General features: G+C 33.4%; 2 protein-coding genes across 2 annotated transcripts; one reads left to right on the forward strand and one right to left on the reverse strand.

Annotated features, from left to right (window-relative positions):
* Positions 1–747: 747 nt before the first annotated feature.
* LOC111420047 (putative ankyrin repeat protein RF_0381) lies at positions 748–6586 on the reverse strand. Its single transcript, XM_023052953.2, has 4 exons — positions 6391–6586; positions 5933–6343; positions 3367–3990; positions 748–3294 (listed from the first exon to the last, which is right to left on the reverse strand). Exons 1-4 carry the CDS (start codon positions 6467–6469, stop codon positions 2753–2755), a joined length of 1656 nt encoding a protein of 551 aa, XP_022908721.1. The 5' UTR covers positions 6470–6586; the 3' UTR covers positions 748–2752.
* Positions 6587–6932: 346 nt separating this feature from the next.
* On the forward strand, positions 6933–8350 carry LOC111420048 (Autophagy-related protein 3). Its single transcript, XM_023052954.2, has 4 exons — positions 6933–7130; positions 7317–7931; positions 7991–8118; positions 8180–8350. Exons 1-4 carry the CDS (start codon positions 7059–7061, stop codon positions 8328–8330), a joined length of 966 nt encoding a protein of 321 aa, XP_022908722.1. The 5' UTR covers positions 6933–7058; the 3' UTR covers positions 8331–8350.
* Positions 8351–12729: the final 4379 nt, after the last annotated feature.

Consider the following 12729-nt stretch of genomic DNA (forward strand, 5'->3'; position numbering starts at 1 on the left):
GTAAATTTAATCAGGATGTGTTGAGAAATTAGGTGGTCTAGGAATCCTTGAAAACGCTCTTTGCATTTACATGGATTCTTTCTTAACAGTTCTTCTTTTAACGTCGCGCATAAGAAATTCAACAAGATTGAAACAACAAGTCGCACTGTGCGTCTTACGAGAAAATCAAGAAATGAATGTAGGGAGGTGAAGATATAAAGAAAAGTATGTCAAGGTAATTCTGGGCGAGTATCAGTCCGAATTTTGCTCTAACCGCTCAACTTCTGATATAGTTCAAATATTCTTCTTTCGACAAATACAAGAAAAAGCAACTTTATGCGGTTATCGGTTCCTTGATGTTCTTTTCTCACTCACACGTGCCACATGACCAGCTCATTGCAGCCTGACAAATTCTGAGATAGGGGCTTCCTTGAACATATGGTTAAGTTCCACGTTGTATCGTCTTCTCTATATCCCACTCTCGTTTATTGGACCAAAGATTTTCCTCACTATTGAAGAACCAAAGGAAGAAGAATGATTAATATAAATTATTTTTAAATTAGAAATTTAGGATGTATTAGGATTTATATTTAAAAATGACAAAGTATCAACGAACTTGGATTTCAACTTTTCTGTGGTTTGTTATAATTTTCTTTCTTGATGTTGCTATAAAATAGCAGTGTATAACAAATAAGTTAAATGACGTTTATATTTTAAGAGTTAGAAGAGATAAAAAAGATTATCAGGTACTATTAAGCAACAAATAAATAAGTAAAACAATTTATTTTTAAACAAGTATTTAATAATAATAGTTTAATAAATAATTATAAATAATACAGATCTGCAAAAAAAGGAGTATTGATTGTTGTTGGATGACTAACGATCATTTCCGAAGTAATTTTCTGGGTGGAATCTGAATCCGAGCTCAGAACTGGACCATCACATCAGGATTTTGACATAGATATTGGAGTTTGTGTACAAGAAAAATGACTTTTTTGAGTACTTTTGAAGTTAGTGTGAAACGTACAATATTATTTGGCTGTATTCTATCTATTTCATCTTATAGTATTATCCTTACCCTGTAAAATGCACTTTCGAATGGCGCTGTGCGATTTTTCTATTATAAGTTATGGTAGGGGAATGTGACGTACCTTGGACCGAATGTACCATGGACCGGTAGTAGTTTCACATATAAAACAAGATTCTACAAACATAATATTTACTACACTGGAAAGTACACACGACAGATGGGGTTACATCGTAGTTATAGTAAAAATTTCGAATGGGTTTTTGATTTCCGTAATTTTTAATGTTATTAGTGTCATTTTTAAGTTTGATTAAACTAAGTATTTTCTAATAACTAAATTGTTAAGCAACACCACTTCGTCCCTTGAAAAATTATCAATTAATACCATAAATATAACAAACAACATCTATTAGTAAAATAAGTGACGACCAAAATACAAAAATTAGTGTTTGAATTCGGTGTTGTAAATAAAAAAGGTATACCAGATTCATGGATTGAAGAAAGAAAGGATTCATGCTGGTAAGGAAAGGATTCCCGTGTTTCTCTTGCGATATCCAACAATAAGCCTTCGAATATTTGAGCCTATTAGTCCTTCACGTGCTACAGCCTTCAACAAAAACAAAATCTTAAACATTTTTTAGTAAATTTAAAACAATGCTTAACGCGGTATAAATTTGAGGCAAGCAAAATGTATCATGTTGACGAAACGTCAAATTCAATTGTACATTGTCTTCCAAAATCCGCTGTATTCAAGAAAACGATTATGTACTATATAGTACAACTAGAAAGACGAAACATTTTGTTTTCAGAATAGTGAATAAAATTAATGGTATCCCTCATCAATTTTACGAAGATTTTTCCAAAAAAATAGTTGGCACAAAAGCGGCCAGAAACTTTGTTTTTAGTGATGAAGATGTTTTCAGTTGACTTCAGTCAATATAATGTCTATGTAAGTACTTTCAAACTTTATTTCTATTCTCTTTATAATGATAGGTACTTGTCACATTTTATTATCTAATTTATTATTGTTAATAATAATGTAGAAAAATAGAATTAGGTGTAGTTACTAATTGGTCCAAGGTGCATTCAACGTTGTTCCAACTTGATACAACCCTGTATCAAGAGATTTGAATAGTAACTGATAAATTTTGAAATATTAGCTTTAGAAATATAATGGTCCAACACCTTCCCCTAATTTTAAAATTACCGCCTATGGATGAGTACTGCCAGATGCGAGGACACGCCAGTGCGTATTTTGTATTGTATTTAACTTTTATAGAATCTCTTTTGCTTGTGTTCCATAGATCTTGTGCTAGATTCCCTCTTGCTCATCACATTGAAGTGACCAGCAATAGTCGATTAGCATAGATGTGGATCATTTTTCCTGATACCGCCTATCCATTTTTTTTATATCCTGATGGAAACGCTCTCCTTGCTCTTCAAAATCCTGACGTGATGGTACAATTCTGACCTCGGGTTCTGATTCTACGCAGAAAATTGATTGTCAACTAACCGACAACAAAACCTTGCAGATCTGTGTAATGACTCTACTACGATGGCTACTTTTGATATAAAATTCTTTAATCTAAACAAAGGTATTTTAATCTCGCGCAATTGTAAGTAAAATATTCAAAGATTATTACCAGCCATATATATAGTAATTTTAGTAGCTACTAGGGTTAATGGTTATCTACTTTGTAATACTAAAACAACTATGTATGTGGCTGCCAATATAAATGTAATTTTTCACAATATATCTAATGTTAAAAATCGTTGTAAATATACGGGTAACGGAAGTCTCTCTACTGTAACCATCAATCGTTTTCCCAACCACCTTCTTATCCTAATCCTGCATAAATCTCTTAAAAAAAGAGGCTTAGACATTGTATTTACAATAAATTCAAAAATGTTGTCATTTTTATCATCTTTATCATTAAACTTCTTTAGATCCTTTATTCTCTTCAAATCAAATCCGGCCAATATTATCAATTTGACCAACTCGAAACTTCCTTTCTTCTTCGCTAAATACAAAGTGTTCAACCCGCTTTTGTCATCCAATAAATTAACGTTAATGCCGTATTTCACTAATATACAAGCAGCACAAATATTTTGTAAATCGAGAGAGTAGAAGAAAGGATTTCCGTAATGACTGGGAGAGTTTAAATTAACATCATAATTTACAAGAAGATCTAAAAATTGTTTAAATAAATCCGGGCTTTTTATTGCTTGGATGCAGTTGTGGAGAGCCGTCTGGCCATTTATTGGGTTTGTAGCGTTTGCAGAAACGCCTATTTAAAAATAAAAAATTGTGCATGATATTTTCAACTTGAAACTGTATAATTTAAATATGAGTTACTTACCATTCTCCAGTAAATATTTAGCAATCGAAAACTGCTGATTAGAACATGCACGCATAAGTGGGGTATTGCCCCCATCATCTCTAACTGTTAATACTGCTCCCCCTCTGTGTAAAATCTTCACCGCCTCAAAATCACCTTTCGTTATCACTAAATGTAACAGAAATTGACTTTGCATGATTTTCGCTCCATAATCCACCAAATCTCGAGCTACATCCATCATATCATTTAAAATCACATACAACATAACTGTTTTTCGATAAACATCTTCGTGATTCAACTTCGTGCCAGCACAAATTAACATTTTGGCGACCTCGTCATGTCGGTTTATAACCGCTTTGTGTAGAGCCGATTGCTCTTCAATATCGAACACGTTCACATCCGCTCTATTCTTTAAGAGGAAACGAACTATTTCAACGGAACCCAACTTTGATGCAATGTGTAATGGAGTTTCTTTGCGTTCTGTAAAGGCGTTAACGTTTGCACCTTTGCTTAGAAGATATTTTACTAGTTGGGGTCGGTTGTATTTGGTTGCCAAGTGGAGAGGGGTGAATGTTTCTGAATCTGAATCATTCACCGATACTTCGGGACACGTTTCTAAGAGATATTGAGTTATGTCTAAGTATCCTGAAAGAACAAAAGAAAGGATTTATGCAAAAACAACATATTTCATTTTTAAATTTAAAAACATTTATTTAGGTCAAAACGCACAAATATTATCTTAAATGATAATAATAATGATGATGTCATTTAAGGGGATCAAACATAGACTCTCCTACTCAATCCCGACTCTCACCTCTTTGTGGTGATAGTCCCTATCAACCTGAGTAACTCTTCGGAGACCGGCTAACCTACCCCGCTAGAAGCTACGTCAAGGGCAACGAGGTCAGAAGAAATGGTCCTCTGAAAAGGGGATTGGACTGTCCGGGAAAAACACCAATTACGAAACATGCCTCGGAAAAGGATATAAATATTAATACACACTTAATGAAATTGATAACTTCAGACAGGATGTTACTGTCGACAATAAGTAAGATAACTAGGAGCAGGAGCCCTTATAAAAGGGCAGCACACAATACACTATAGAGACGGAAGTAATAATAAACACGTGCTTGGTTGTGGATTTGTTGTCAACAGGAAAGTACAAAAAGGAGTGACGGCTTTTAAATCTATCGGCGACAGGATATACTATATTCGAATCAAAATGACGTTGCAAAGTTTATCGGTTTTCTCGATACATGCACCTACTGAGGCAAAGACCAGGAAGAAAAAGAATAGTTCTGAGAATTACAATCGATGTATCTCATTCACACAAAGCATCCACAAAAGAACGGGGTGTCTCTAGATGGAAGAACAATGAATCAAATTGATCATGTGGTAGTGGATGGCAGATCATATTCTAGTATCACAGACGTAAGAAGCCACAGAGAAACTGCTTCGAACTCTGACCACTACCTTGTCAAAATCAAACTGCGAGAAATGATTTGACTACACACAAAGATTGCGAATAGATATTAAGGCCCAAATTAATTATAAGACTAGAGTTAGGAAAGAATCACAAAACATGGAAGTTGAGAAGGAAAAAAGGAGGTCAGTAGATTCTTGCTGGACAACCATTAAAACGATGCTGCTAAAGATTGCCAAAAAGGTAGTTGGAACTCAAGAAGAAGTAACGAGTAATGACTGGTATGAGGAGGAATGCAAGGGCTATTGACAAAACAAGGCGTAATAAAGAATGATACAACGACCTACTAGAAGTCAAACAGAAGAAATCAATAGATTAAGAAGAGAAGCAAATCAAATTTGCCTAGGGCATTCTACATAAAGTTGATCCAAAGTTTTTCATAAAATTCAAAAATTACTACATATGTTAGGGTTGCATTTTAAAAAAAATGACTTTTAGGGCTTTTCTGAAGTTCAACTTTGATATTATAATTTGAGCACCTGTATAGACCTCACTGATCCTCCGATAGTACATAACCACCACAATATTAACAACACAACATTTTTCTTTCCGGCGTCGACGAAGATACGTTGGTTTTTCTGGCGAAATTCCGCATTTTGTTTAATTTTTATGCGTTTTACTTTACGCTAGCACTGTATATGACTCGTCCCAAAAATTACAAGATAATCGGGATACTATGAACATGAACATGGGAAAGGAGCAGAGATTTGTGAGAACAATTGGCAGGCATAGCTTGTAGGAAGATACTAACGAAAATGGTGATGATTTTTTTATTAATTTTGCAGTGAGTAAGAGAAAAATGTGGTAGTAAGCTCAATATATTTCACCCATCGGGATATACACAAGGCTGTATGGGGACTACCAGATGAGAATACACATAATCAACTAGAACAGCAAAAGGACCCACTAGCAAGAGAAACTTAATCTTTAAAGAAAGTTTAAAGGAACCTCTAGATTAGGACTTGAATATAATATAGCTTTAGTTAAATTTTGATTAAAATAAAAGATTGAAATAATTAACAATAATACAAATGATTCTTTTAATTACTCACACATCTATATAGAACTCAATGCAAATTTTGCTCTTATATTTATGAGACATACCTTGCTTAACCGCATAATGCAATGCGTTCCATCCTTTCCAATCTAACCGAGTCATGTCATACTCTCCAAAATGTAAAACCTCCGAAGTTTTTGATAATATCCTTGCATACCAACGATACAAACTCCCTTCAGATTCTGGAGAGGAAGGTGGTGAATTATTTCCTGAGTTACCAAGCTCTGAATCCCACTCTAACGCTTCCATGCCTTCAGGTGTGAGGACATCATCTAAGTCAGTATCACAATCCCCATTTACAACAAAATAACCAATATTATTATGAGGAGATGCATCCCTTTCATGTAATCTGGATGAGGAATTTTCAATTAAAAGTTTAACTATGGTTAAATCTCCGGTTTCAACTGCAGCTATTAGTGGGGTGGTACCTAAACCACATCTTTCGTTGATTTTAGCACCTGCAAATTAATAATAATAATAATCGTTTACAGTAACATAGGACTACCTTGAGCTAATCTTAATTTTATTTCGTTTGTATCCTTAATTTTGATTGCTTTAATTAACAGATCGGTTCCGTATTCCATTGCGAGAACTTTAACGGTGCTTACAAGAACAATAATATTATAAAATCATTTTTAAAAATTAAAAATATTCAAAATTGTTTATTGAGCAGTTGAGACATAACCTAAAATAAAATGACATAGTAAGTAATACCAACCTAAAAATTGACAATATCATTTATAATTATGAATAATTAAATTCCACTTTCTCTACAATCTTATAAATATTACAAATTATAAATAACTAATTAAATCATCCGAAATAAAACAATAAAATAAAAAAAAAATTTGATTTGGTTTAAAACCTTTTCAAGAAAATCCTCTTCAATCCAGTTTAAACTTTAAACAATAATTTATAATTTAAAAATGAAGCAATATTTATATAAGTTTTTTAAATTATTAAATTATAATGATTTTCACACTATAAATATAATTTCTCGATAAATATCCCGCCATCTATGAGCACAAACTGAAATAAGGTAATCAAAAACTGTCATTGCTAAGTGTCAAATAAACAGATAAGAATCAAATTTTTAGTTAATCTTAAATCTGTTCTTTTTTAGCAGGTTTTGTAAAAATTAATAAGAAAAAGCGTATTTCGAATCGATAAATTATGCAAAACGTTATTAATAGTGTTAAGGGAACCGCTTTAGGTGTTGCGGAATATTTAACGCCGGTTTTAAAGGTATGTATGTATCATGTTTGTTTATCTAGTTAGTTTTTTTGACCTTATTACTTATATCTAATGTTCTAAATTACAATCAGAAATATTCCACATCTTATCAGCATATTAAAAGATATAAAATAAATATATTTGTTCTTATTGATTCAAATTTGAGGTTATTTATAATGATCAAAACTTTTCATTTAGGAATCGAAATTTAAGGAGACTGGTGTTTTAACTCCGGAAGAATTTATTGTGGCTGGAGACCATTTGGTTCATCATTGTCCCACCTGGCAATGGTCTCCGGGCGACGAGTCTAAAACAAAACCTTACCTACCCAAAGACAAACAATTCTTAATTACACGCAATGTACCTTGCCCTCGCCGTTGCGAACAAATGGAATATCAAGAAGAATTCCAAAGAGTGATTGAATCGGATGATGCTGATAATGGATGGGTGGACACTCATCATTACGATCCGAATATTTCAAATTTAGATGAAAAGATTAATGAGATGAATTTGGAAAAAGAACCTGAGAAATCTGAGAGTATGGAAGAAGCTGCACTGAAAACTGAAAAAGACGATGGCAGCGGTGATGAAGATGAGGAAGATGAAGAGGACGCCGAGGATATGGAAGCCTTTGAGGAAAGCGGAATGTTGGAAGGTGATGTGGGGGCGAGAGTTTTACCGGGAAAGATTGAGAATAAAGTTAAGGGTGGTGAAGAAATTGGAGAGATTGTTCATACAAGAACTTACGATTTGCATATAACTTATGATAAATATTACCAAACTCCGAGGATTTGGTTAACCGGTTATGATGAGGTGAATCATGAAAAAATTATCTAAATTATTTAATTTCATTTATTTTCATATTTATATAGAAACACAAACCATTAACGATTCAAGAAACTTACGAAGATGTTAGCAAAGATTATGCTATGAAAACTGTTACAATGGAGACTCACCCCCATTTATCTGTTCCCAGAATGGCTTCAGTTCATCCATGCAGGTAATAATTATTTTAAAAAAATCAGAAAGTTTAAATCTATTTCATACATTATTTCTTTAAGGCATGCTGAAGTTATGAAGAGCATCATAGAAACTGTTACGGAAGATGGAGGTGAATTAGGAGTTCATATGTACTTAATAATTTTCTTAAAGTTTTTGCAAAGTGTTATTCCGACGATAGAATACGATTATACTCAAAGTTTTACTATGTAAATGTTAAAAAAAGCACATTACTTTTTGTTGTTCTTTTGGCTGTTTTTTTATGGGAGAATCTAAATACTTGTTTAAAAAGCTGCTATTATTTATATACTTTTTTTTTTAGTTTTTATTTTAGTTTTATGAGAAGTCACGTTAATATTTTTATACGTTTTTTTAAGGAAAAGTTGATCTATAGTACCCTTGATTAAAAGTTAAAACGTTATACGCTTCATAAATAAAAGAATAATGATTTTATATTGAATTATTATTTTCATGACAGTAGGTATTTTAAGCCTACAATAACTCATTTCCAATTGTGCAGCCCGTCTGTTATGGGTATCTTTACCATCAAAGTGTACATTTGGATTTGGATTATTCTCTATTGTTTTACATGTTTCTGGTGTTTTATTTAACAAATTTTTAACAACTTTTATTTCATATGTTTTAGGTTTTTTGATAAGTTTCATAGACAAATTAATCAAAAAAATGTCTATTATGCATATCTTTATTTCATTCTTCTAGTAAGGGTTATTACGTTTTTTTACATTTCTAATTACTGCTACTACAGAGTGCCCATTATGTATGAAATATGTATAGTATACAGGGTGTTTCAGTGACTTGGGGAACAAATTTAACCACATATACTAGAGTGAAAATGATGACGATTCATGTAAAAAAAATTAGTTTAAGTCCTCAAATTTCGAAGATACAGGCCATCAAAGTTATGAAATTTGAACACATTTTTCTAAATATCTTAAACACTATTTATGGTAATGTGCTGAAATTTGGTACAGTATAAACTAATATCACGTAAAACCATTGGGTAATTTATAAGTTGGATCGGTCCGCGGGAACAATGCTATACAGGATGTTCCTAAAATTTGTTTGCTCAGAACTTTTTTATTCGATCGTAACCCTACATTTATTTTTATAGTTTCTAATAGAAAATTTATTTTAGAAACTTTTATTACTCTTAGATAATATTGATAAAAATCACCGTTTTCGTGTTAAATGCAAAAATGTTAGGTTCCGATTTCAATAACACTAAAAAAAAAAAATCTAAGTCGGCCATGACTAGTGCAAATCGAACTGAGCCGTCATAAATATTATGTATGTATGTAACATTTCCAAGTGTAGATTAGGTAAATCGCTTTTTAATTTGTTTTAGTTGATTTAATAAAAGATAATACAAAACAATAAATTTAATTTTAACGACAACGCTAACAGAAAAAATAAAACAAATACATAAAATAACAAGACAAGTAATAAAAAATACTATAGGAAATGTTCAAAAAGACCACATGTCCCTTCTGGTATTTAATGGAACGTCACTAAGAACTCGTCCAATCCTTCCAAATGTTGATGGTATGTAGGGCCATCAAGTCTTGACGGCAAGAAAACAGCCCAAACATTGAGAGAAAATCTCCATTGAGATTTCCAAGTTTTGAAAAATTTTGAGTTTTCTTCAAAACTATGTAAATTCCTTAAATTAATTATTCCATCTTTAGAAAAAGTAGGTTCATCGGTGAAAAGTATTTTTTTTAAAAACTGATTATCAATTTGTATTTTCTATTGCATTTTCTGACAATATTCCAATCTAATTGGATAATCGGTAAGCTGTACTTCCTGAACCTTACAGCAGTGAAATGGGTAAAGCTGCTGTTCTCGAAGAATACGCCATACAGTCGTTTTTGACGTCCCAAATCGCCTAGCCATGTCCGAAGTACTAGTGGTACTATTTTCTTTTGCATGTTCTAAAATTAACTCTTCCAATTGAGCAGATCGAACAGATCTAGGGTTGCCGTTGTTCAGAAAGATATGTTTTAGTGATCCATTTTCTCTTAATCGGGCTTCAATTCGAGAAAACGTTTTTCTGTTGGCGGTTCTACGATTCGGGAATTTTTGCCGATAACGGTTAGCGGCTGCTACGGAATTTCCAAGGCATTCACCAAATGTTAAAAGCATATCGGTTTGTTCTCCAAACGTGTAATTTTCCATTTCGAACACTACAAGGTTTTTAGTATTTGTTTAAACGACTAAGCGTGTTTACAACTGTCAATGAATTCGTTTGTTAATTGTCATGGCAGGCTTAGACTTTTTTTTTAGTGTTATTGAAATGGGAGCCTACCATTTTTACATTTAACACGAAAACGGTGATTTTTATCAATATTATCTAAGAGTGATAAAAGCTTCTAAAATAAATTTTCTATTAGAAACTGCAAAAATAAATGTAGGGTTACGATCGAAAGTTCTGAGCAAACAAATTTTAGGGACTCCCTGTATAGCATGGTTGCCGCCGCCCGATCAAAGTCAAAATTGGTTCAATGATTTTGCTTGATATTTGTTTACCCTGTACCAAATTTCAACGCTCTACCATAAATGGTATTGAAAAAATATTTAGAAAAATGTGTTAAAATTTTTGAACTTTGATGGCCCATATCTTGGCCATTTGAAGACTTTTATAATAAATTTTTATCACCAATCGTCATCATTTTTGCTCTAGTATATAAGGTTAATTTTATTCCCCGAGTCACCGGAACATCCTGTATATCTTGAGTAGGTATCAACTTTATACAACTTCTGTGACAATCGTCTATTGGATTTGGTTCTTGCAAATACCGATCATCAGTTTGAGCTTGTTCATGCTGATTGTCCCCTCGTCAACGAGGATCGGTACCATCCCGCCTTAGATATTACAATGAATTTACTGACGGAAAATGATGGTTTGCCGAACCTTCCGTCTTTGGGTGGTCGCTATAATTTTCGAAGAGCCAACTTTCCTGGCTTGTATGATGAACTACTTTACACGGATTGGTCTTTTCTAAATGTTAACCTCCACATTGCGGAAGATGCTCTGCGAGCTTTCTATACAAAGTTGTATGAGATTTTGGATTTATTTGTTCCTAAGAGATTGTGTCGTAGATCCTCTTACCCTATTTGGTATACTCCAGAAATTAAGCGGTTATTAAAGTTGAAAGAGTATTATAGGAAGAAGTGGAGGAGAAGCAATGGTGCTTTCTATTCAGCGGAATATAAAAGACAGGTGTTTGACAAAACAAAAAATCTCTGATGCGTATACTATTAGTGCTGAACAATCGCTTAGTTCTGATCTCGGTAACTTTTGGAGTTACATTAGACAGAAAACAACGACCTCTCGACTTCCTGGCAAAATGATGTGTGATAAATCAACCTACACTGATCCTGAAAACATAGTTAATGCTTTTGCAGATCAATTCTCTAGAGGATATACTGGTGGTTGATGTACACTCTACGTATCCTAGATGATGATCCGTCCTCTTCTTCCATTCCGTCTAACACCCAGTTGTTTTCACTATTAAAATCCAACCAAACGGAAATAAAAAGTATGAATTCCAAATGTGAGGAATTACTTAAATCCGTGTTATTCTATGGTGGACATGATTTCTGATTTTGATAAGACACCTAATGGTGGGTTTAGGATGTCAAACTTAACGACTGTAGCCGTAGCCGTAGCAGTAAAAAAAGTTAAACCAATGTGTTTCAATAGCACCGTTTAGGGAACCGCTTAAGACTACGGTCTGCTATGGCCGATGTAGCCGTAACACCTAAAGTTGACCAACTTTTAACTTCTTATGTTTGGGACAAAATTTGAGTATGCGCACTAATGCGAAGGGTCAATGTTAAACTTGGCTACGTACAGCTGTTTTGTGTTTACATGTTGACATAACGGGCTGGTGTTTCAGTACTCGTTGCAAGTACTGAAACACTCGTTGCAAGTACTGAAACATGTTGCAGTAGCGTTGCAAGTGGTGAACAGAGTTCACCACACACTTTTACTTTTAAACATTCCGTACTTTTCTCGTTATTTTATTAACTACATATTTAAATTTTAAAATCTTAAAGTTGCTTCCTAAACGGGTCAGCTGTAAACGTTAAGTTCCTTAATGTTACGGTTACAACTACGGTTACGGTTACGTTTGATATCCTAAACCAGCCATAAGTCGTTTGGAGAGAAAGTTAAGACCATTGACAGTGTCGCTGCTGAAAATCTTAAATTGAAAGAATCAGTCACCGAAAATAACATAATAACCAAACGAGACGTACCAAACAAAGTAGAACATAAGCAATTAGTACAATAATTATTACATGAAATTACTCACAAAGGGTTACAAATCTCATCATTACAACGGGCGTCTTTCAACGAACGACTCAACTCTCTTCTGGACCTCAAACTCTTCTTTCGAACTCCTCTGACTGCTTCCATCTTCTTCAAATCACTTCCTCTTCAAAAACCAACTCAAAACCAACTCGAACTCAACTCCCAAAACTAACTCCTCAAGCGACTCGAAACCATCAACTAACTTTCTTTTCTCCCGTCTGAGATTTTTAAACCCTTTCTTTCCGAGCGCTCTTAATCTAAACAATCGTTTCCATT

This window comes from Onthophagus taurus, chromosome 6 (genome assembly GCF_036711975.1).
Source record: "Onthophagus taurus isolate NC chromosome 6, IU_Otau_3.0, whole genome shotgun sequence".
Taxonomy (NCBI): Eukaryota; Metazoa; Arthropoda; class Insecta; order Coleoptera; family Scarabaeidae; genus Onthophagus; species Onthophagus taurus.

Bases quoted from the DNA above. Each gene is read 5' to 3' on its own strand.
- LOC111420047 (XM_023052953.2), bottom strand. From the start codon at position 6,469: ATGGAATACGGAACCGATCTGTTAATTAAAGCAATCAAAATTAAGGAT. The intron at 6,344-6,390 runs GTAGTCCTATGT...ATTAATTTGCAG, and splicing joins AAAATTAAGATTAGCTCAAG to GTGCTAAAATCAACGAAAGA. The intron at 3,295-3,366 runs GTAAGTAACTCA...ATTTTTAAATAG, and splicing joins TAAATATTTACTGGAGAATG to GCGTTTCTGCAAACGCTACA.
- LOC111420048 (XM_023052954.2), top strand. From the start codon at position 7,059: ATGCAAAACGTTATTAATAGTGTTAAGGGAACCGCTTTAGGTGTTGCG. The intron at 7,932-7,990 runs GTGAATCATGAA...ATATTTATATAG, and splicing joins GGTTAACCGGTTATGATGAG to AAACACAAACCATTAACGAT. The intron at 8,119-8,179 runs GTAATAATTATT...TATTTCTTTAAG, and splicing joins GCTTCAGTTCATCCATGCAG to GCATGCTGAAGTTATGAAGA.